The 26956-nt window shown below is 33.5% G+C and overlaps 1 protein-coding gene across 4 annotated transcripts in view; it reads left to right on the forward strand.

The window, feature by feature from the left end:
* Positions 1-26956, forward strand: part of LOC123706450 (neural-cadherin) — a 220204-nt gene that overhangs the window by 188501 nt on the left and 4747 nt on the right. For 3 of the 4 annotated variants that reach the window (XM_045655728.1, XM_045655730.1, XM_045655731.1), the window contains 6 exons: positions 13586-13701; positions 15343-15507; positions 19394-19531; positions 19636-23432; positions 24448-24686; positions 25120-25323. In XM_045655728.1, the coding sequence (XP_045511684.1) occupies positions 13586-13701; positions 15343-15507; positions 19394-19531; positions 19636-23432; positions 24448-24686; positions 25120-25323 (4659 nt within the window). Of the gene's footprint in view, positions 1-13585; positions 13702-15342; positions 15508-19393; positions 19532-19635; positions 23433-23876; positions 24113-24447; positions 24687-25119; positions 25324-26956 lie in introns of all 4 variants that reach the window. The other variant, XM_045655729.1, reaches the window with a different exon arrangement.

Consider the following 26956-nt stretch of genomic DNA (forward strand, 5'->3'; position numbering starts at 1 on the left):
TATTGCTTTATCAAAATAACAGCGAACACTAGTTAGCGTCGTGAATCCAGTTGTGAATAAATGGTGTACTTTTTAGAGAATCGTTCCCCGAATAATGTTCCGTCCAATTTCAGAAATTACATAATTTATCCATTCCAACTGAGGAATTGTGTTATTCCTTGGCACTCGACCATGCTTAAGTAATCATTATGATTCTTTACACTAATTAACCAGCTCTGTCTGAAATATAAAAACGAAGTAAGTGATTTTTCTAGAAATTCAGTTTCATTACTTCTTAAACGTGATTCTTATTTCATCGTTTCATACGGTTTAGTGATTTTCCTCAATAAGTCAATAACAATGAGACAACTTTGTATAGCAACGTATTTGATATAATCCCAACGTGTTTGAATATTCCTTTCAATAATCGAGAGATTATTACATATACCAACGATATGTCGTTTGTTTTAATTGTTTGACTACGATAACTATGAAACTATTAGTTTGATTTAACCATAATATAACTGAGCTTAATTTGTAATCAATGATGCAGCGAATGGATATGTTTGACAGGGTTTTGATTTTATACAAAACATACAGCCGAATGCGTGCTCATTATTTTATCGGCAAAATATTTAGTGTTATGATAAGCGTATATTATTAATGTAAATGAATATCTAAATAGGCTATTTATTATAATACAGGTTATATTCCCCTGAGGTTATATTCACATGGTCAGTTTTATTTATATTCTGTTGTCATTTTATGTAAAAATGAAAATAATTGTAATAATTTTAGTTAATACGGCACGGCATATTATTCTGACATTAAAACCTTTTTGTTCACAATTTATATAAATCTTTTTCCCTCGTAACTTATTTAGACCCTTCCCTAGTACGAGATATACCTACTAAAGAATTCAGTTCTGCTGTAGAAAAGTATGAATTAATTAGTAAGCCGCTACTACCTACGTGAAAGCTCTTATTGGAACATGTAAACAACTTTACAATATAACTATGTCGGAAGCGAGTTTAAACCCGAGAATTTCTTTGATACGCTGGTATCAAGTGTACTTCAAGTAAAATTAATTAATAGTGAATATCCCGCACGCGGCTCCGCTTAGATCTTAACGGCTCTTGTTTTGAGGCTTCTGTTATACCGTATCTTTAACAATTTATTTGACACTAGCACTCGACTTAATAAATATTAACAGTTTGTACGCTATTAAAACGAAAGTACCTATTTAGAAATTACGTACCTACATTATGTTAATTAAAAACTGTTTGAATAAGCAAAATTTTTAACAGCTTGCCGTGCTTGTAATATCTGTCGTATCTTTCATAATTAATTGAATAAAGTAAATTTGCATACTAGCTCCCGGCCTTAATTAAAATATTCATAGTTTATTGAACAAACTATAAATTTAGAGAAAAACAAATCTTTCGAAAAGTTTACATTCAAATTCGCACTAAAATACCAAATTATACATTTCTTTCTCTATCATAATAGCGCCATGAATATAAAATTACATGTACGAAGTATACAACGTTAACGTATTAACCTATATTGGAGCCAGAAAAATTATTTCCATTCAATAAATTATGAAAGACTGCAGTAATTGTAGGAGAAAGTTAATTAAAAAGAATAAAAAGCTCATCTCTTCTGCACCATATTGTTTCATAGCGAAAAAGGGTTCTATCAAATAGCAACTATAAATTATTGGGCACGATATTGGCTTCAGAATTGAAGTGGTCATTTTAAGAATTTATTGTGCTATATAGTTCATATTTCATTCCCTTTTGTGTCACGTTGTAGACGATTTTAGGGTTGAGCTAGCGCTTGAGCTGACGCTTGGAAATCCGGGCGAGACGAACCGTCTGCGTGAAATATTGCTTAGTCTAATGAGACTTGACTAGCCGTTTTATATGTATTTTATACGTGACAGTCGACCAAGCATGAATCGGGTCACTTTCACACCTCGTCTACCTCTTACAAAAAATCTGCGAAAAATATCCTAGCGTTGAATTACATAACTGCCCAAGCTGATCTTGAATTTGAACGTACGATAAAGTTTACTTCAATAGTGAATAACATTTTTATTTCAGAGTTACTCATACCTGTAGAGATGACTTTGAAAGAATTGTTAAAACATCCATTATTCAGATAACCTATTTTTCAAATGTTAACCTGGAGTTCCTGCAAGTTTCTTGACATCATGACAAGACATCCTACAATTATTGCTGTGCGATGCTAATTATGAGTCAAGATTTTTTGTTACATATATATTATATAAAAAATAAAATAAAATAGGTACATGATAGAAAAAATTTGCCTCTTATCTACCTTCATTTATATAAGACAATTAATTCTATACATTCCATTATTTACAATTTATATATTTTATACATATATCAATTATTCGTTGTTCTCGACAGTGTCCTATGTATGTTTACGAGTTGATTTAAGGTGTAGTCATTTAATCGTTTAACAAAATCAGCCTTTTCAGAAATATTCATTTATAACGCGCATTATTCACGTTCAATTAATTACGCCGTAATATTTAATATGAAGTAATATGAATACGTTTGCCACCACAAACTTATTCATAAAGATAAATAATTAATGAATGGCTTTCGGGATTAATTATATAATAATTTTATAATTATCATAACAATTTATAATGCGATGCAAGTAATAGCACGTTCATGTGCAAATTAAAATCGAAATAATTAATTTTTCACTATGTTTTCTTTTCACGCTTGTACATTTCACGGTATTTGCTTTATTATAATCTTGTTAACTAATAACACATTAGGACTTAGGAGCATTATATGAAAGCTCTCTTCATAAATATAAATAATAACACTTTTCAAGCTTTTTTCCTAACTAGTTGCTCCTATATGGATTTGACATTGGGGAATTTCGTACATTGTGACGACAATACATAGGGGCTGTTATAGAAAGAAAACAACCTTGGCGAAACACACTTCCAAACTTATTTATACTAACGAAATGAATATTTAGTAAAACATTTTTATTCTACGAGAAAATGTACATGCTACATTTTATTGCTGCTAAATAAACATAAATAAGTCGAAAATCCTTTACTGCAATAATATTGGTATTCAAAACTAAAAGCTTCGAGACAACACACTTTATACCCCAATTCACCTCAGCTTAATACCGCAGGTGAATTGGCTGGGATCCAGAACCAACACTATTCTACAACTTAGAATCTATCCCTTTTAGTTATTTACGAGATGTGCGACTTTCACACAGTCCATTTTAATCGAATAATCTTTAAAATATTTTAGATCCAACCGTGATACAATTTGGAATTATTCCATTAATCTCAAGTTGCCACGGCGAAGCTCAAAGGAAACGTTATTAGAAATCTATGAATGTGAAACGATGTGTTTACGAGTCACACATCGAATTATTATTTCAGCTCCGATTATTTATATTGGCAAAAAAGATAAAATACAAACGCGCATAACGGTTCTAGCTAAATTTAATAATACTTAAATCGTGTTTAATCAGTTTTCTGAAATATGTACCTGCGCGACCGGTGTCGGTACACCATAATTTATGTTAGAGAACACACATTTTATATTCAACAGAATATTTCTGAACCAATTTTGAGAACGACCTTGCCCCAGAATTATTTTATCGGTCGACGAGTGAAATTGTTAACTTTTACTTTTGGGTAAATAATAAATTCGAAAATAATTTAAGAAGTATAATTTTACGTTTTCTTTGAACCTGCTTTCACACTTATAAAAAATAATGACGCAATTTAAAAAAAATGCTAATAATATTTATTTTGATTAAATAAATTGGAAATTGTTTACAAATATAAAAGAAAAGTATGTTTTAAAGAAGAACTGTTTGAAAATGCCAGAAAAAGATTTTCATACTAGTTATGTGACAACCCTACGCTATATGTAATGTGAAGCGCTGACGGTGTGCTTTCGTTCGTGAGAACGTTTTATTCCTTTAAATTATAATATTAGAATTAAAACACATTGTGAAGCATCGTGCTCATAATAACACGTATATAATTGTAATCTTACTTTTTAATTAAAATAATTTAAGATATATAATTCTTTTTATTAATTCACTGGAAAGTGAATTTAACTTACTTACTTTTTATTATTCAAAACAACTTTCGATATCAACGACAATAACACCTCGCAAGTTAAAAACATCAAGCCGTTTGCACAGAACTATTAAAGTAAAATATTCAAACATTTGTCGCTGTTGCATATCAACAATACTAAGCCATTAGTTCAGATTATTTAATATCGATAACGCAATCCGAATTCTAAATCAATAGTCGTTGTCATTCAACTGCATGCGACCTAAATAAGACCATTCAGCCCCGATGTCATCATTTTCATATAGTGAATTAATTGCGGGAAAACTCAGTCGATTGGATAAAGGAGTTACATGTTAAGTGCTAAACTACGATAAAGCAGGAGACAGTGCACTTAGCTTACGAGCGCTTGCTGGTAATGAGAAGTGACATGCATTCAAAGCATTCGCTATACCACAGTCTCGGTTTAAATGGATGCATTTTCCGCGCCAACAAACAACAACATTGGTGTTCGAACAATGTTCTTGATGTTCCAATATGAGAAATACAAAGTTTAAGCCCCAGAAATTTTTCATAAGAACTTCTTTATGAATATAATATTATCGGATTTCTTTTGTAATGCACTTAAAATGCAAAGCTGAAATGCTATGCAATTTTAAAGCTGGGGTTGCTTTGTGCTTAGTCACGTTAAATACACTACTATAATCGTTTTTGTTGTGTAAAAAGCGTTACATTATAATTCAATTTAGCAAGCGCAAAGTTGACGACGTAAAATGATATTTACATTCTAGCAACAATATAGCGGTCTAGGAACATTATCTCCCTTTTGTAGAGTGAATAGCTAATATTCCACTTTATTTGTAAAATCTGAGTTATATGGTGATTTTATGTCCTGCTTTTATGCTAGATCTACCCTACAAGTAGGTACAAACTTATCCGTAATAACTTCAACAATATATCGGGTAATAAACGTAAAAACTGATTATATTTGTCATTTTTATTGCGTTAAAAAGATACTACATTGTTGAATATTATGCAAATTCAAGCTTATTTATTGCTATTTGATATTCATTGGTATTTCTCGTATTCGGTTGATGTTTTTGAAAACTTATTTTTGTTGTTACAATTCGTCATGGTTCTTTATTCCTTTATTACCTTGTTTTTGAAGTTACATTTTCCTCATTTCCCAGTCGCCTTTGAAGATGCTATCTTTGATTTTAGGGCAGCATTTGAATTTGTTTTAAAATTACGTTTCAAAATCTCTCGAAACATATTTTTTTAAATTGCATTAATCACGTTTTACATTTGTGTTTTTACACCAACATCCATTTCATTTTTCTCGCAAAGTATAAGTAAGTATGTATTAATATTAAGCTTACACTCGCATCTGTGGCACATTCTAATACATATACATTTTCTAAACCGTCGCAGATCTCTTAATAGGAAAACTGTGTACTTGTGAAAAAACCACTCATCCTCCTTTTTATATTATTCTTTACATGAAACATTATATCAGACAGTATTTCACTCCAAATGTGTTTATATAACTTATAAAGCAAAATAACTATAGTGAAATTACATAACATTAAAAAGTAGTGGGTGGATAAAGTAATAAGTCTTTGGAACTTACCTTAACCGAAATAACAGCAACTTTTCAAACACTATTTATTATAATACAAGCTAAGCGATACACCCTTTGTACGAGGTGCATTCCCAGCAAAACTCCATCGGCCAAAGAAAGTATGAGAGCGCAGTCGATGTATTGCAATATTGAACATAACTCTATCCAACATTGCTATGCGATTAGAATTTAGGAATTTAGTTACGGTCGTGGACACAATTTGCACACGAGCCATGATTGTTTCCGCGGCGAATACCACGTGATAGGCGTAAAACTCGAATGTAATGGCAGCCCGACACGTTCCGATCCCAAATTGTTTAATAACTACCCTCACGCCTACATACATTTGTAAATTAAACTTGCAACAATTTAATTAGGTTATCTGTCCGGTTATAACTTGATATATTCTTCTTTGTTTGTTTGTATAACTCGATTTAGTTAAATTCAAACATTTGTTCGTGTAATCGTTTCTGTTCTTGTTTATCTTTCGATGATATCGTTGTAGAGAACTTTACTTTTATTCTATTTAAATCTATACATATTATAATAAATCTGTAGAAGGGTCAATTCTGTACATTGAAAATATTGAAAAAATAAATAGCAGGGGGTGTTACTGGATCGATACCAAGCCCAAATATGTGTTTAATAAAATTTTTGTCTGTCTGTCTGTCTGTATGTTCAGGCATCACGTGAAAACTAACGGTTCGATTTCGATGAAACCTGGTATAATTATACCTTATTATCCTGGGCATAAAATAGTATACTTTTTATCCCGGAAAAATACGTAGAAAAAAAATCTTAATTTTTCTTAATTTTTCCGCGCGGACGGAGTCGCGGGCGGAAGCTAGTTTTAAATAAGAATTTATATAGTGTCCAGCACTTTAATAATTAGATATTAAATTGATTAACAAATTCTTCTTTACGCCAACATTTCTATTTTAATATTCGTAAACCATACCGCTATTAAAAAGCAGTTCAGAGAGGCCATCAATTTATATTAAAATATTACGTTTTGTGTTTCGTTTTATAAATATTTATATTAAAATATTTATCTTTGAAAATGAATTTTAATTTTCCCTTAGATTCAAGCCACGTCTGAAACTCTGGATAATCTTGATTTATACGTAAACTAAATCCGTCCATTAATGTTCCGTCCTAAACTCCAAAAGTATCTTATTTCAATTTAATTGCAGACGATCCGCGGGTTCATATGTTGAACTTCTACAAAATTATGTTAATTTTCGTCGGCAGCTGTACCTATACCACATACACTAGTGTGTGTGATCCTAGGTACTAAATATGTTTATGTATGCACAGAGTAATTCTCTATTGAGATTTGAACTCGGAACTAGCTTTCACATACATATAATTTGGGTGCTATTGTTTACCAAACTAAACTTTCCAATGCAAATATAACTGATGAATTGTACACAAATTCAACTCAGTAATGAGATATGTAATCAGCAAAGTGCGTTACCTAATACATGTTTGTCCATAGTAATTTGCAAGGAAATGTGTGTTTACTGGGATTGCTTTTGTCGGTGCGACAATATTATTAATATTAATGCAATATACGAATGTATTCGTACTCGTTTAACACTTCTAAAGTCATGAATTATTCACGAAAAAGTAAGTTGGTGCGCTGTTACCATAAACAACCAGAAATAGGTATGAATAATGTACTTCTATATAATATATTGCCTATGAATACTGACAGATATAAACATAGGTACCTACATATTACAGGTATCGATGTGTCACACTTTTACGACATAAACAATATGTTACAATATAAACAAGTTGTAACTTTACCGGTTTAACTATGATTTACTGCAGTCGTACTAGGGTTTCATGTGCTTATTTCACGGTTAATTAATTCTCAACCAAGAACATTAAGAACCTTAACATTTACCTTAAGGTGGTTAACCTGAACATTAAGAAATAGCGAAGACAAACATTAAAAACAGGAAAGGCTTGCCATTTAAAAAGCGAAAATAAACTAGAAAGTGACAATTTAATTTGAACAAAGCTTTACTAGCTTTCCACTGAAAAGGAATGTGAGATACAATAAAAAGTAATGATGCGTACGGAAGCCGGATTGTAATGATGCTCCTTTCCCTGTAGGTACATTGCCACATGGCTCATTAATCCAATTCCCCCGAAAGTGAACCAAAGAGTAGTTGATGCAAATGCGATGAGCCGATCATATTTAAATTTTCCCAATGGCACCAGCCCAATGTACATAAATCAAAGGAACCTTCGTTCACACTTCCCCTTGAATTTAAATAGGCTCCCATGCACTATCTGCTGATTTACGGCCTACTTCAGGAATGGTTTTTCTTTGATTTATTTCGCGACCCGCACGAAACTTATTGGGACACGTCTGATATTTATAACATTCCCAGAGAGCGCAACTCAATTAGCAGAAGAAAGGATACGTGTATATCTTCGGACAAATTATGGTAATCGTATTCGCCGGTACGTATTAACGGCTTTCTACGCGAATTGCGACTTATTTAAACGGCTATTAACAGCTCTCTGTGTAACGCGAAGAGATTTACGTGAAAACCCTTGCATTACACAGGTGATTTCATTCATTATTCTTCATTTGAGTGAACTTAATTAATTCAATTAAGGCCTTCAGGAACACTTTTGGGATAATTGTGAGTTCTCATGATTTCACTAACTTGATACCTTTCGTTTTCAAATTGTTCATTAAATTCAACGTGTAATAAAAAAGAAAATAATAATAAAGCGTAAAACAGTATCAGAATAATTATTATACTTTGCTAATTTGCTCTCATAACATGTACAGGCTGTTTTTACAATATAATTTTTATAAAATATTTTCGTGTAATAATAATTTATCTAGAACTACCAATTACCGTATTAACGTCAATTATGAAGGAATATTAGGTGCTTTTTAGTAATTATATTGTCTAATGGAGCTGGGAAATAATTTTTGATCTATGCTTTGTCAGACAAAAGGTTTAAATATCAGTTCCTACACAGTTCCTACAATAATCAAATCCATATGCATAATAACAAATTTTCAACCTAGATAAAGCCCGAAATGACAAACGTTATTTCAATCGTAATTTCAATATTAGCCATTAAGCAGTTGATTTCTCTCTATAAATATGTACCTACCTATCTAGCTTTTGTGACGATGATATAATTTTTAAATGAATATCTAATAAACAAACGAAATCTTTTTCAATTGTACTATATAAAGTGCAGAAATAAAAATCGAAGTCGAAGACCGAAGTCGAACACAACAGACGCCCAAATATCCGGATGTATTTGCGGAATATTGTGCGAGCTGGAAACCGAGTAGCGCGAGGGGCTCTGCAAATAGTGGCATATCCCTGTAATATCTCTCGTATGTGAAACGGTCTATAAAATCTAAATAAACATTTTGCGGTCAGTTGAAAACTGAGCAATTCAAAAAATTCGCGAGTGAGTTTAGTGTTCCTGCGCGAATTCATCACTTATGTAACGACATGAAAACATCGGTGTATGTTACCCCAAAGCTCCTGGCTCGCGTCCAACTAACTGTTATTTTGACTATTTGGCAAAAAGCTGCTTTGTAAAACGTTTAAATCAACAGGTCAAAATAAATCGGAATTCAACTTAATGTTACACAAATTTGCGTGCTTCACTCAATCAAAATATTATGAGTTGGAGCTAGGGTCTCGTATTGGGAAATATGAGCCTAAAACAACGAATTAATATTCTCCTTGAACCTTGGATTAAATAAACTGTTATGGCGCTTTGTCTTATCTTGATTTTGGGTTAAGTTTACGTTTCGCCATGTATTTTATGTATGGAATCCTAGTTCAGCACCTTTGCGTTGGGTCGCTAATAGCCTCTGTTATAGAGGTAGGTATAAAGTGTGGATAACGTATTTAATTAATGGTTGAAAGTTTATTTATGATGGTTGTAATTTTATTTTTCAATCATATATTTGAAAAAAATGAACCAAGTAAAATAGAAAAGACTTCCCGTATTTCTGTTAATTATCATTTACCTAAAGTGCACTATCAATAACTATAACCTCTTTTAGTGTCAAAGTGAATATTAAAACATTTATCTCGTATAACTCCATTTATTCCAAACTATATCGCATTTTCCCGGATTCAATACCTATAAAATATCAATACAATCCTAAAAAGCACTATAGAAAAATATTTTTCTGCTATTGAAACAATATCCTTTTTTATTAACACAAAAATGAAACTCTACGTGACCTTTCGATATAGGTTTTAAAAGGAAATTTATATTTAACGAAATAACCATTTACTTTAATATTTTTCATATAAAAGGCATTTTGAAATATTAATAAACCATAACTTTAAAGAGAATTTAGTACATTTTCTTACCATTGATATGGAATTGTTCATAACATTAATAAAACAAAGCGTCGTAAATTGCAAAGAACGAAAGAATTATTTAACAGAATCTAACGAACCATATTCGGTCCGTCAGCCAACATCCGCTTCCAAAATAGCTCCCCTGACTCAGCGGCATAGTCCATAACAAAACCAGGAAACACTTATTTTTACTCTTTCATATCCCACTTTGCCAAGTTGACAATAAAGCCACCGCTTATTACAGCTATGCGAGCAAAAATGCTACAACGGCTGATTTTTATTGTTTTCGAAATATATTTTAGGTCTGAGAAATATTTTTACAAGCTAATAGATTGGCAATAATGGGCAATGTATACGAAAATAAATGAATTTTTGGTAAAGCTACAAAACTCAATGTGTATGAAACATATTTCGCGTGGTTGGATTAAATATTGGGGTTGTCAAGCTCATGAAATATAGATAGTATGTTGGATTATGAACATTAATATTAACTCCTTTGTTTCCATCAAATGTTACTTAGTATTAATGGGATACCGAATTATGCGTGGAGATTGGGTGATTTCAAGCTAACTATGTTAAGTCCAATATTAGCATGAAAACACAATATTTCATCGATGCCGGCTTGTTTATATCCTTCTTAAGCCACTATACTTTTAATAACCTTATTATTCTGGTAGCTATTTGAGCTCAGCTTTTTCCCTCAGCAAAGTAATAAAGTGTATATAAGATTTAGTTAACAAAGAATAATATAATGATGAAAGATGCTGATGAAAGATCACTGTTAAAGGCATTTTTCTTTTATTACTCTATATGAAGGTAAGGTTATAAAAGGCTTCACAGAAACATTATATAATATACGTAGGTACCTATTGTATATATTCACAGAATCCTACCTTTCATTGCGGATTTCAGTAAAAAATACGGTCGTTAAACGTTACCAGTACCTATGTATAAAACTTCCCGTTGTATTGCAGTTTCAACGTAACAGAAACTAAACTTACTTCGGCAACGTTCAAACTATTTATCTTATTTTGCGGTATCGCCTTGCACACAGAAGAACATAGAATAGTCGTAATCTTAAATAGCTCAAAATAATTTTCAATGTATAAGTAGGTATATTTTTATTTTTCATAATCAATGCGACATAAATGTTACGAACAAACTTATAAGACTTTAGATATTAAAATAAAACTAATATAAAGTAATTCATGTGTATGAAGAATCACTGAAGTAGAGCTTGAAAAGAAGTGTGATTTACAGCGAGGACCACCGCTCGTGCATTATTGAAAACGTGCCTTGTTGAAAGAAAAATCGCGTTTTGACGTCCCCTGTAAGATTTATGACTTTCATTCATTCCACTGTAATAAATGGCAATTAGACTCATCCTTTATGAGCTGCTTGAATTGATTATATAAGACCTCGATTTAGATAAAGAAAAAGTGTTGATGTTAAATAATAAAATATATAACAGTACTCTAAACGAAACTTAAAAACAGTACAATTATTATCTATAAAGCACACAGTCATAATAGAATCGTACGTAACGTTATACAGCCATAAACGCTTATTAATCACCTAATATAAGATATAGACGTATCATCCAATAAATCATTTGTCCGCATAATTTCCTGATAAATGCCTGCTGCTAACATTGATAGAAGATAATGGAGAGTCGAAAGCGATTGGTCGGGGACTATAACAAAAGATGCCTTGTTATCACCCATTAGTGCTGTCATTAGACTGCCTCGTTGGAAGTGCACTCACACTTATATAGCCACTTCAAGGGAAGTCGTGTTATCATTACAGAAGCCACTAACATCTATGCACTTTATTGATCATGTTTTAATGCTCTAACCACGAAGATTCGAGCGTATTCACTCAATCGCTGACTTGAAAGCTATTTTCCTAATGTGAATGTGTTTGAGAACTTCAAGCCTGTTGATCTTGTATAACCTACTCGCTTTAAGTTTCTGCTTTGCTTACGGCAACGCCTAGAACTAAAGTCATAAATATCAATTTATTCCGGATGAAAACTTTATTCACAAATGTCTTAAACTATACGCTTCGTTGTGGTTGTGTTAAACGGAATGAAATTCAACTATGAAGGGAGGCAAGAGGGTGTGCTTCTTTATACGCCAATTAGTCTGAGAATACAGTGCTCATTCATTACAAACCGTGCGTTGACGATAAGTCGCTGCGTACACAATATCGCTACTCAGTACATACATTGCGTACGCAATTATATTAACTTTATTACACCCACCAGGGTCTTGAGTTAAACGGCACGATATAAAATTTGCATAACGTATTTAAAATTACATTAGATTTGGAAGACGTCAGTGAAGCTCTTTGTTAAAGTACAAATGTTATTGTTAAAGTACAAATGTTATTAAATTGAAAACTTATCTCCTTCAGATTGTCGTTTGAGTGTTAATAAAGCTTAAAAATATTTATCTGTTTGTTCTGTCATATTTTTGTTGTAAAATATTTATAGACTGGTTTGTAAGATAAAAATATCGTTCATAATCGAGCAGATCTTATCATTATTATAGGTAATCGTTGGCGGAATCCAGAACCTTCATACATTACCGGACCTTATCTAGAAATCCCGAACATTTCTAGTAGTGGAAATCCGATTACTATTTAACCAAGATACACGGAAAGTGTGTGGTCCCCGCTCATTCCTAACCACCTAAAGTCACCTTCTTTCTGGCTTCTAATTTTCAAACTCCAATAAGGAACTTTGTTAAAGTAATCACAACAAATGAATTATTTTCCTTCTTTTGTAACATACCCATTACGGTGTTGCCCAAATCTTTCTCTAAATAACTTATTTCCTTGCGGAATGAATAATGCATGTGTGAATCTGAATGAAAGGAAATAAGAACAGTTTATGAACAAACAATAATTATAGTGGAGAATTTTAGTTTAGTTGACATATTTTGTGCATCACACATTTATAGAGGATTGTAGAATGAGATTATGTGCTATATTTTTATCAATCTTTTAAAAGTTAATGTATCCATACATAGTCTAACCAGGCACAGATACCATGCCAACGATCATATTACTTCTGACAGTTAAGTCGTAAATCTGAAAAGAATTCAATTTTTCACGACCCACTCAATACGAGAATGTAGGTACTCACGTCGTTTAAAGAAAGCGCTATAATATTTCAAACCGATTTTGTGCGCTGAAGCGTTAAGTTTTTCAAGTTATTTAAGGATCTCGTATACTTAAGATTTCTTCTCATATTTTCAGTATTGAGAGCTTTGTGAATGTCAATGTTTAAGATAAATGGCGGTCTTAAATAAAAATCTCGAGAATATTCTTTATTTAAACAATAAAAATGCAGACAGTTTGAATTTAGTTCTTAATGCTGCATAACAACGTTGCACTCGGATTAATGATTTTTATAACTAGCGTAATTGGGACAATTTCTATTTGAAATTATTTTTTCAGTAAAATAACATCCATTGTCAATTATATAATTATTATACAGAACTTTTGTTACAGCATCGCGTATTCGATACGAGATCACGAGCGGGAACATAGGCGGTGCTTTCGCCGTCAAGAACATGACTGGCGCCATCTATGTAGCGGGGGCGCTCGACTATGAAACTAGGAAAAGGGTGAGTATCGGAAAGTTTTCAATTTGCATAGTAATTTATTGTTTTTCAGCGCACAGATATATTTCAAAGCGTTGATCGCAGATGCGCTATAAATTTAAAACGTACAAATTAAGCAATACGTATGTATTTTTTTATAAATATATAAGGTAAAATCCTAAAGAAATCACTGAATAGACAATAGACATACCATAGGATTCGAGAAAGGAATTCTTTTATTCGCCAGCAAAACAATGTTGTTTAAATGCGCATCGCATCGCTAGAATTTATCGGGTTCCGTTAAACAAATTAAAAATTATCCAACAAACGCTAAGAACTAATTTTGCAGTGAACTGAGCGGGTTAAATTGTGAAACAAAGTGTTTGCCCGTTGGCGAGGTGGTCCGGACTAGCGGGCGAGTCGTGCGCTCGGCAATACCCAGCTATCATAAGATCCCTCTTTGTTATCCCAGAAGAAGTTTCGTCGAACTTTCCGCGAGATAAATAATTTAATCTTTAATACCCATTTAAGCAAGCCGGCTCAGAGCTCCTACCAAAGGCCGGATTGCTATTAAATTGCAGATCCTCACAGAGCTTAAATGGATGTAAACCATTTTATTTTCCAGGCTTCTTTTCGCTTTTATCCCGGTATAAATACAAAATAAATGCCTACAATTTTGTCGGTCGCGACAATATTACATTTTTCACAGCAGGTGTAATAAATGAAAGATATATACGATAATGAAATCTAAACTTTTATTACAAGTAATATACTTTTTGAAATAAAAATATACAGACTAACATACACTACGACAGCAGCAGCAACTGTTGTAATGATGCAAATGAAGAATAAACCCCTTATATTTTGTTCAGTGTAATTATATTCACCATTTAATATTAATGATATTGAAATGCATTAAAATTTAAATTCACTTAAGCATAAACGAGTTGCTACAGTAAGTCTAATTATTATGAAGTCTGAATCCGTTTTTATTTTCATATGTTTTCCTTTTAGAATAGGTGTTTTAGAATTCAAAGTGTTTTATGGCAGGGAATGGTAGAAAACGACAGTTCTAACTTTTGAAACGCGTGAGATGACTTTTGAAACAAACATTTCCTGCATTGCCGAGGAAATTACTGAGCGACACTGACAGATGATACCAATAACTTGCCCGGGCCCAGCCACAATGCTTGCACAACCACTCTTTCGTTCAACATGACGTGGCCTGAGTACTAAACATTTAATAAGACGTATCACTCGAATCACTACCAGATTTCTACGTGTATCTTTCGGAATATTGAATTCTAAAATTCAAAAATATTTACTTAATTTCTTGACAGAAAAAGTTATAATTACCAGCAACTGAACATGTTAACGTAACTTACGAATCAAAAGAAAATTCAAAGTAATCAAACCTCTGTGAAGCGTTTTTCGAGTTCGTTTTACGTAATTTTACTCAAATAAACTTTTTTAATTACTTCGTTAATCATAATTAAGATTAGTCATTATGAAAGTTAAATAAGTTTTAATTATATCTATATATACCCTACCTTATATTTAAATTTGAATAGTATACCGATGTAATATTTTAACTTAGTAAACTATAGATAGTTATATTGTTACTAACAAATTTCACCCATTGCTGCCGTAAATACACGTGGACAGTACGAGCTGAAGTTAGCCGCATCAGACAACCTGAAGGAAAACTACACCACAGTTGTGATTCATGTGAAGGATGTCAACGATAATCCCCCCGTGTTCGAGAGACCCACATATCGAACCCAAATCACAGAAGAAGACGACCGCAATCTTCCCAAACGTGTGCTACAGGTCCGCTTAGTGACGATAGACGGCCTCATTCGATTCTTGATAGCACCGTTCATCATTATTTTTCGGAACGTTAAGCTTTAAAAAGAATCGTATGAGGTTATATTTCTCATGCGTGGGTTGAAATAGATGTTTGTTCGTTTTGCATGGCATGAATTTTTCGAAACCTTACTTTTTGTTGTAGTATCGTTCGACAGCTAGTGTGTTCTTTTTTTAGCAATTGCATCCACGCAATTTTTCCATGTGCAAAACAACAGAGCGTCCTCGAATGGCGCTGCAGCGTTTATTATGTTACGTTTTGTATTATTTCTTGGTTGTTAAATCCACTACGAGCATAAACATTTTATAAAAGAAAATCTGAAAATACTCTTTTTCGCTGAAACATAAGCGCTCGATATTGAAATTACCATCGGACTATATTGGATCGAACGCGACAATTCCGCCATATCTAGTGATATTCATTGAGCCGCGTGATATTCTCTTTTACTATAAAGAGTTTTAACAATCGCTTTGATTCCCCACACCATTCCCCACACGCTCGAGAACCGTACATTTAAATACATCGGACTTCAATGTAAAAATGAAAAGTGCGAGCCTGGATTTCGTTAGCAACAAATGTGTTACATAGGTATTATGTTATTTTGGAAAGTTGTACCTAGTTTTAATCTTTAGTTGACTGAATAAACAGGAAATAAGACATTTTATATCTACAGGTAGAATTTATTTATGTCTAACCAACTATTAATTCTTTATAAGAGGGATCATTGCAACTAAAATGTGTACTGTATTGTGTCAACAATCCTTGCCTATTTTCTTTCTAATACTTATATTCTAATACACTAAACATTAAAAGATAGACTTCAAAAATATTATATGACTCTATTTATATGTAAAACATATGTTTAATCAATATAAATATCCTGCAGAGTTTTAATACGAACTCTAACTTCGATGTTTGCCGACATCAATATTCAAAAGCAAAGTTTAGCATTCATGCTCTAGTGTGCTCCTCTGTTTGACTTTAATATTTAAGCTTATACAGTAAATTACCGTGTTTATGTATGTAACATAACCCTTTGTTTTATTAAAATAAAATAACATTATACTTCAATTACATTTGATTTGTTCGACGTTAAATAAATAAAAGCGATTTAGCGTCGCGTTTAAAGGTCGTTCATCAACAACATTTGCGTATCAAGGATTAGGGATATTTTTAACCCTACATAAATATTCAAAAGAGACGTACAATTAAATTATTTAAGTAGCTACATTACTATGGAATACAAATGGATCCTAATTGATTTAAAAATAATATGGATATTTAATATCGAATTTTGTATTTTGCTTTAGCCTAAAACAATTCTCACAAATAGCAAATAGATTAGCGTCTTGGACGAAAATAGAACACGTACAAAAATATTTTAAATGGAATCAAAATGGAACACATTCCCGTATTATATTTCTATGTTCACGGTACTACGCCACACACACGAATCAAGTAATCCTCAACAAACATTGGGCTAGATAGAGCACGTTTCTTTAACACACATGGACAGTAGGACATTCAAACTTTGACACAAATAGGATCAAATAAGATCAGACACATGAAAGAAGAAAGACTAGTATTGCATGAGCATGTTGGCTAATGCGTGCGTGTGCGCAGTACGAGTTGACGCTGGTGGCGTCCGACGGGCGGAACGAGAACTCGACGCGCGTGGTGGTCCACGTCCTAGATATCAACGACCTCCCGCCCCGGTTCACCCGCAGTGCCTATGTCACCCAGGCCCTCGAGGAAACCGGACCCTACCCCCACTCCCTTATACAGGTTTTGTTTTGTTTTATTTTTATTTTGATTTTATATTTCGCAGAGTACTGGTATTATATTTAATGGTTAGTGGGATTGGTTAAAAATTAAACATTTTTGTATATTATAAGAAAGGTTTCTATGTACATATTACAAGATACTTGTAAATAAGGGACTAATAAAATGAGTAGTTGAATTTATAGCGGAAAATGGAGATTTTTTTTTCTAAACAAAAGAATAACATTACTTTAACTTATCAAATGGGCGAGGTTCTAGATTAACCCATTGTTAAACATTTATTTTTATACGGTTATGTAGTTTTACAAGGTACCAATTTTATTATTAGACTGTATACAGGGTTAGTTTTCAATGACCGGCCAAATTTTCAGAAATGGTTCAGAATCGATAACATTTTCGATCTAATGAAAAAAAAAAACGTTTTTTTTTTTAATTAGATTTCATTCCTGTCCGCCACTAAAAAGCGAACGTGTGGACATTACAAAAGCACAATTCAGTTCAACAAACTAGATAGGTAGAAGCACACACATAAATTTGGCGATGCGCGCACGCACACAAGTGCATTGATTATCGCGTGTTTACGATTTAGGAAATTTTTAAGACATTTTCAAATGAATGCTATTATTATTTTTTTTTTATTCGACAATAATATTTCAAATGTACCTTTGGTTTAATATCTAGATCTTAATTTTTTAGCTGGTCATTGAAAACTAACCCTGTATAACCGAGAAAAGTCTCTGCGAAATATTTTATTTCTGTGACACTTGTCATCAGAATTTATGTTTATTTATTCTTTATTTTCAAGTTATTATTTTCTTAAATACAACTGTTTTTAAAAAATCTAGAACCGTGTAACATGTGTCCCATTATTATTTATTCACTCCCCTTCCGTATCTGAAATTCTAACAAAACTTTTCGCTCTATTATAGCTTGCGGTGATTTATAGATTACTAACTGTATCTTAGGATTCATTTCTCCTATAAAGTACATTCAAAGTATATATTTAATCTTATCCTGTAAAAAGTTTTCTTTTAATCCAAGTAAAATACTTAGAATGGGTGAATGTGGTAAGTATGCATAAAATTGCGTGGATTGGTGCTTCATTGTGTAGTTAGAAGGTTTTATTTTTTTTTTATTTCAATGTCTTTGATGCATGATTTATGTAGAAGCATCTACTTCAATGTTGAAGTCAACTGAATCTCTTTGTTTATCTCGTTTATTTAATTAACAGCGTTCGCGAGTACCTTTTTAAACTCTTTCTTGAAAATGAAACGAATCACTGAACTGAGATTAAATATTTCATGAAAGAAACTTTTAAATAAATTTGACTATAGAAATGGAAATGGAATCACAATAATTTGTAAAAGGTTTCAGCTTTTGAAATGTGACCTTAACTTGTGGAACAACAATAATGATTTGATGTTAAGAAGCCCACGAAAATATTTGTATAATATCTTCACAATTTGTTCACAATTGCAAAATATCTGTCTATTTTCACACTCGTTTGAGTGTCAGACCTTTTTATATTTTAGCGAGATTCACAAATGATCCGCGTAATTACGCTAACGTCGACCCTCGTCATTTCTCCGGCTCTAGCTAGTCCGACATAATTGGAGAGTCCGACACCGGATCCCATACATTTAACGGCAATATTCGGCCAATGTACTTAATGGATCCTTAATTGATAATTATCTTGATTGCAAATAGATATAACAAAGCGTAATATTATTTTCCACAATCAATTTGGAGCAAAATAAATTTGTAAGGCAAAATGCTGCAAAACATTTTGCAGCATTCTGCATTGACTAATTTAGTAAAGTGTTGTTCCTTTGTGAATTATATCTGTTACCTAATAACATAAGTGAATAATCTTATTTGTTTGATCATTAACAAAAGTTTTCAAACCAATTATTTGCATTTTGTATTTCTATTTGTCAGTTAGGTAATTTAAGTAAACGAAGTAAACATTTCAAACATTTCGCTTTTTTTAAACGATTTTTATGTTTTTGTGATGATTAACCGTAGCGTAAGGATAACTCATAAAATAAATTATTTCCGCCCAAACAGGTCACTGCAACTGATGGAGATAAGGATAGACAACAAAATATAGTTTATTTTCTAACGGGACAAGGGATTGATCCAGATAATCCTTCAAATAGTAAATTCGACATTAATAGGACAACGGGAGAGATATTCGTCTTAAAGGTAAATTAAATTTATTATAGAGAATTGAAATTTCCTAAAAAAAGGAAATTGTTGTATCAATAATAATTTAGATAAGTTGAATACATTTAAGCTTTTACTTGCAGCCTTTAGATCGTGATCAACCTAATGGACGACCTCAATGGAGATTTACTGTTTTCGCTCAAGATGAAGGAGGCGAGGGCCTAGTCGGCTACGCTGATGTTCAAGTTAATCTTAAAGATATTAATGATAATGCACCCATTTTCCCACAAGGCGTATATTTCGGTAATGTTACTGAAAATGGAACGGCCGGAATGGTTGTTATGACTATGACAGCTATTGATTATGATGATCCCGCTGAAAGTAATAATGCAAAACTGTGGTATTCTATTGAGAAAAATGTAATCGAAGAAGAAACTGGTTCTCCAATATTTGAAATCGAACCTGAAACGGGCGTTATTAAAACGGCTGTTTGTTGCTTAGACCGAGAAAGGACACCTGATTATTCAATACAAATAGTTGCGTCAGATGGAGGGGGGTTAAAAGGCACTGGTACAGCATCAATACGAGTTAAAGACATAAACGATATGCCTCCGCAATTCACGAAAGATGAATGGTTTACAGAAGTTGATGAAACCGATGGCACAAACCTTCCTGAAATGCCTATTCTGACTGTAACTGTGCATGATGAAGATGAGACGAATAAATTTCAATATAAGGTTATTGAAAACAGTGGATATGGCGCTGATAAGTTTACTATGGTTAGAAATAACGACGGTACCGGATCTTTAAAAATCGTACAACCTTTGGACTATGAAGATCAATTACAAAGTAATGGATTCAGATTTAGAATACAAGTAAACGATAAAGGTGAAGATAACGACAATGATAAATATCATGTAGCTTATTCATGGGTGGTCGTTAAATTAAGAGATATAAATGACAATAAGCCACAATTTGATAGAGCTAACATTGAAGTATCAGTTTACGAAAATGCTGAAGTTGGTAAAAGTTTAGAAACATTTAAAGCAACTGATCCAGATCAAGGTGGTAAAAGTAAGGTTTCTTACGCTATCGATAGATCATCAGATAGAAAACGACAATTTTCAATAAATCAAGAAGGAACCGTTAGCATACAACGTTCATTGGATAGAGAAGATACACCTCGGCATCAAGTTAAAATATTAGCTATTGACGACGGGTTACCGCCTCGAACGGCTACAGCTACTTTAACCGTTATCGTTCAAGACATCAACGATAATGCACCTACGTTCTTGAAGGATTATAGGCCTGTTTTAACCGAACATATAACCCCTAAAAAAGTAGCTGAAATTTTAGCTACGGATGATGACGATCGATCTAAAAGTAATGGTCCACCATTCCAGTTCAGGTTAGATCCAGGTGCTGATGATATTATAAGAGCTTCATTTAAAGTAGAACAGGATCAAAAGGGTGCCAATGGCGATGGCATGGCAATTGTGTCATCGTTGAGATCTTTCGATAGAGAACAACAAAAAGAGTATCTTATTCCTATTATTATTAAGGACCATGGAAACCCAGCTATGACTGGAACCAGCACCTTGACTGTTGTGATTGGTGATGTTAATGACAACAAAATGCAACCTGGATCAAAGGAAATTCTTGTTTACAATTATCAAGGACAAGCTCCTGATACTGAGATTGGACGAGTTTATGTATATGATCTCGACGATTGGGATCTACCAGATAAAAAATTCTTCTGGGAAAGTTCTGAACATCCTAACTTTACACTTAATGAAGAAACAGGAATGATACAAATGAAACATAAAACAAGAGAAGGCAGATATCATTTAAAATTCAAAGTATACGATCGAAAACATACACAAACCGACGTTCCTGCAAATGTAACTGTATATGTAAAAGAAATATCACACGATGCACTAGTCAATTCAGGCTCAATACGAATATCAGGTATATCTGATGAAGATTTTATTCGAGTTTGGAATTATAAGACTTTAAGTGTATCTCGAAGTAAATTAGACATTTTTAAGGATAAATTAGCCGATTTACTTAATACCGAACGAGAGAACATTGACATTTTTAGTGTTCAACTAAGGAAGAAGCATCCTCCGGTTACTGACATTCGTTTCGCAGCTCACGGCGCTCACTACTATAAGCCAATCCGGCTCAATGGAATAGTTTTAATGCACAGAGAAGAAATTGAAAGAGCAGTGGGAATAAACATTACGATGGTTGGAATTGATGAATGTCTTTATGAAAATCATGCATGTGAAGGATCTTGTACCAATGTATTAGATATTAGTAATTTACCTTACATGGTGAACGCAAATAAAACGGCTCTCGTGGGAGTACGCGTTGATGTTATTGCAGAATGCACGTGTGGTGCGAGAAACTTTACGCAAGCAGAAACATGTCGTAACTCTCCTTGCTATAATGGAGGCAGATGTATAGAAGGAAAATATGGATTAACATGTTCTTGCCCTCCGGGTTACACTGGTCCTCGATGTCAACAAACATCACGAAGCTTTAGAGGTACTGGATGGGCGTGGTATCCTTCATTGGAAATGTGTGATAGCTCTCATTTGAGTTTTGAATTCATAACTAGAAAATCTGAAGGTGTATTGATATATAATGGACCAATTGTACCTCCTGAGCCTGAAGAAATAATGGTATCTGATTTCATATCAGTTGAATTAGAAAGGGGAAATCCTCGATTACTAATCGATTTTGGTTCCGGCACGTTAGAACTCAGAGTTAAAACTAAAAAGCCCCTAGATGACGGTGAATGGCATCGGTTGGATATATTCTGGGACACAGAAAACGTAAGAATGATAGTTGATTACTGTAAATCTGCAGACATACAGGAAATGGAAGATGGTACACCTCCAGAATTTGATGATTCAACTTGCCAAGCTACGGGAACAATTCCACCATTTAATGAATACCTAAATGTAAATGCACCATTACAAGTTGGTGGATTATACATAGAACACTTCGATCCAACTCATTATCATTGGCAATATATGCCTATTGGTAAAGGTTTTGATGGATGCATAAGAAATCTAATACACAATAGTAAATTATATGATTTGGCACATCCTGGTTTATCTAGAAACTCAGTTGCTGGCTGCCCTCAAACCGAAGAGATTTGTAATCAAGCAGATACAACGTCCAGGTGTTGGGAACACGGAACGTGTGTTGGTAGTTTTTCAGAAGCCAGATGTCAATGTCAACCTGGTTGGACTGGACCTTCTTGTAACTTACCCACAACGCCGACTAGCTTTAGACCTCAAAGTTATGTAAAGTTTGCTCTTAGTTTTGAACCAGATCGATTTAGCACACAGATTCAACTTCGATTCCGAACAAGAGAACCTCACGGAGAACTATTTAGAGTGAGTGACCAACACAATCGAGAGTATGGTATTCTTGAAGTAAAAGAGTCGCGTTTACACTTTAGGTACAATTTGAACTCGTTACGAACTGAAGAACGCGATGTTTGGCTAAATTCTATTGCTGTAGACGATGGTCAATGGCACATAGCAAGAGTAAGCAGATATGGCAGTGCTGCTACTTTGGAAATAGATGGAGGTGAAGGTCGCCGATATAATGAGACATTCACTTTCGAAGGCCATCAATGGCTATTGGTAGACAAACAAGAGGGTGTTTATGCAGGCGGCAAAGCAGAATATACTGGTGTAAGGACATTTGAAGTGTATGCTGATTTCCAAAAAGGTTGTTTAGATGATATACGCTTGGAAGGAAAGCACCTACCACTTCCCCCGGCTATGAATGGCACGCAGTGGGGACAAGCGACGATGGCGCGAAATTTGGACCGCAACTGTCCTTCCAACAGTCCTTGCATCAATGTGCATTGCACAGAACCTTTCGTCTGCGTGGACCTCTGGAATGAATATGAATGCACGTGAGTATTATTCATTCACTCAATGACTATAAATTAAATATAAAATTTTGAAGATAATTAATACATATTTCCTGATAATTGTTTATAATAGATATTTCCTTTCATAAAATTCTTACGATTGATACTTTATTTGTTTTTAAATAATTAAATGTTTCTTTTATTTGTTAAATATGCCAAACGCGCACTGAGATATTTTAGACATTGGGCAGATATTATATTATATTATTATGTTTTGCCTACTTAAATATTATATGTACTTTGCTTTATAAAATATAAACTGACTAATCAACTAACCATTCAATGCTTAATAATACTAATTTATAAGCTTATATTATGAATACATTGTCTTGATATTGTTATTAAACAAATCGCCTTACATATATTATAAGCATAATACTATCGTGTATATTATAATTATTTAACATTTATCATAATGGTGTTTAGTTGCGGTGAGGGTTTGGTTTTGTCGTCGGACGGTAAAGGTTGCGTAGACAAGAATGAATGTCTCTACTTCCCGTGCCGCAACGGCGGTTCTTGTGTCAACCGAGAGCCCGGCTACCGCTGCCATTGTCCGGAAGGATTTTGGGGCGAAAACTGTGAACTCGTTCAAGAGGGCCGCACGCTCAAACTCAGCATGGGCGCCCTCGCGGCGATTCTCGTCTGCCTACTAATTATCATGAGTGAGCACCTAATTAGCCGCGCTTTCAGCGTCTGATCATCCTTCACCAATTCACAACAGCACTCATATTTGTGTATATTTATTATAGTATTTAGTTTCATTATTATTTGCACTTTTAAAATGAAAGACTATTATATTAGAATTAAACGTTGTATTTCTTTTCTATTGAAAACGTTCATAATTTATGTTGTTCATTCAAAGTGATTCAATTTGAAAGTGCATCCATATTCCATATGTATGTATGTATGATCGCATAGCTAGTCGTGTAGTAGTGCATGGAGGGCTCAGTGCGGGTGCGGTGCGCTCGAGGGCGGAGGTAACGCGCGCTGTGTGTAGGTGCCCCGGGGGCTCCGCGCGCGCGAGCGGCACGTGCGTGAACGTGAACGAGTGCCTGGCGAGCCCGTGCCTCAACGGCGGCACGTGCGTCGACCGCGAGCCGGCGCGCCGCTACGACTGCATATGCTCGTTCGGCTACACCGGCCACGACTGCGAACTAGAGCTCCTGGCGTCCGGAATCATCATGCCCTCCAGAGATTTCATTATAGCTATCATTGTCTGTTTATTTTTGCTTTTAGGTGAGCACTTTTTTTTTGCATGTTTAATACCATACCATTGTCTCTCATCTAGTGTTCACTTTTATTTACCGTTTTTCATGTTACCGCTAGTTGTTGTAGTACGAAAGGTAAGATGAAAATAACACTTGATTATAGTAGCTCTATGTTATTCCATCATTTAGGCTAAATTACATGAACAACAACAAAAACAGACCCATAATGTGATATCGACCATATAAAATCATTATATAAAGGACCCATATTAAATGGAGTGAAATGTAAGGTACAGGAAATTGCGAAATGCCCCGCTCCACCCACTCTTTGTTTTCGCTTGCAATTTGCTATAATCTTTATAAACTTTAACTAAAATGAAATTCCCGTCAAAAACTTAAAGGCGTCACAAGTTGAACTTTGATTAAAAACTTGGGAACTAACTCGAGTAAATTTTTCCCAGTTCTGGTGTTAGTGTTCGTCGTGTACAATCGGCGGCGGGAAGCCCACATCAAGTACCCGGGGCCGGACGACGACGTTCGCGAGAATATAATAAACTACGACGACGAGGGGGGCGGCGAGGACGACATGACAGCTTTTGATATCACTCCGCTGCAGATTCCCATCGGGGGACCGCTCCCCGATCACGTTCCCGCTAAATTACCCTGTGAGTACATGTCGATTTCTTGGTTATTTGATGTGTGTTCACAAAATATACGTGTTAATATTATCGCTTGTGAAACTTGATTTTGGTTCTTAGTTTTAAGATATGTTCAATAGGAATAGATATCTACATAATTCAACTTCTGCACAATAAGTATAACTTATACTAACCTAATTGTACACATATTACAACTACAGTAAATTTCACAATAATACAGTTATTTCAATAGTTTTCATGAAAAAGAGTATAAATTTATTTAGACCCAAACTTATTCGAAAACTGACCAAATATGTGAAAATACTGAAGAGGGTTCTATTGTAAGATTCATTTTGCGGAAGGCGGCGATCGATCATACGTAAATCCCGTAATTTGTTGCCAACCAGTTCATGACTTCGAATATCTGTAGGTATTTTATCATAAACGTGCTCCAGAGAGCTCAACTTTTAGTTAACAGCAATAATAAAATTAAATGTTTGCTCTGAAATTATGACGTGCCGAAATTCAAATGATAAATTAAATTCTTGTAAATACGAATAAATCAGATTAAAATTGGAGTTTTCTATTTTTATTAAAAAAAACAAACATTAAAAAATTGTCAGAACTTTTTAAGAACGTACAATCATAAATCTTACTTTTTAAAAACTGACACAACAATTTATCACCGAGGAAATTAGTAGCCTTCCAAAGAAAAATAGAAATTGCGATCTTATTACGCGGACTTTACGCTTGCTCTGAAAATCGCTATCAGTTTAAAATTAAAAAAAAATCTATAATTTATGTTTATTTACCCGAAAAAGCAAAATAGAATGGAATTTAACAGTTTACATAATGTAGGAACTCATCAAGCTTATTAATATGAGTAGAAATTTGTCAATTTAATGTTCGCGAATTTCATTTAATATTCGTATAAAATTCCTTATCATTAGAGTTTCAACATTTCATTAACCAGTCGTCAATTACGAAAGAGAGCGCAGAATGCTCGCAAAATATGTCGGCGTGCTAATATTAATAAATTTTTATCTTATATTATTCTTGCCGCTGAACCGTGAATGACAAGGACGAAATCCCGGCAATGACACTGGTGCTTTTATAAAAATCCCTTGGAATTTTCTTTACGCTTGCGAAAGTAACAATCTTTCTTTTTATTTTTATTTCATTCTGTTTGAAATTCTCATTTGAAGTATTGTTATCACTTATTTAATGACAAACGTAAGTACCAACTCCAAGCGAAGATTTTTAATACTAAGTGCTGCCTTTTAATAGTTGAAGTTTATTAACTACTACAGCTTTTCTGTGTATAAAATATATATATATATATTATGTAATATGTTTACTTTAAAAGTTTAGGTACGTATGAGAAAGGTAACGTTAAAATTGTTCAAGGATTAAAATTAAGTCGTGCAACAATTTAAATAACTACTGCTCATAATTAAAGTCCAAATAGGGCAAGGTTTTAAAATACAATTTAAAAATAATTGGGTTTTTATTGAACATCGACATAGTAATACAATCCCGGAACTCATTACCCATACCGTACCCTTTTTAACGGCATATTACATTTGTCAACTGAAACTGATTGACAAGCCTTTACGAAATTCTCTCGATTTTATCATATTATGTTTTTTATATTAATTGG

Source organism: Colias croceus, chromosome 3 (assembly GCF_905220415.1).
Source record: "Colias croceus chromosome 3, ilColCroc2.1".
NCBI lineage: Eukaryota > Metazoa > Arthropoda > Insecta > Lepidoptera > Pieridae > Colias > Colias croceus.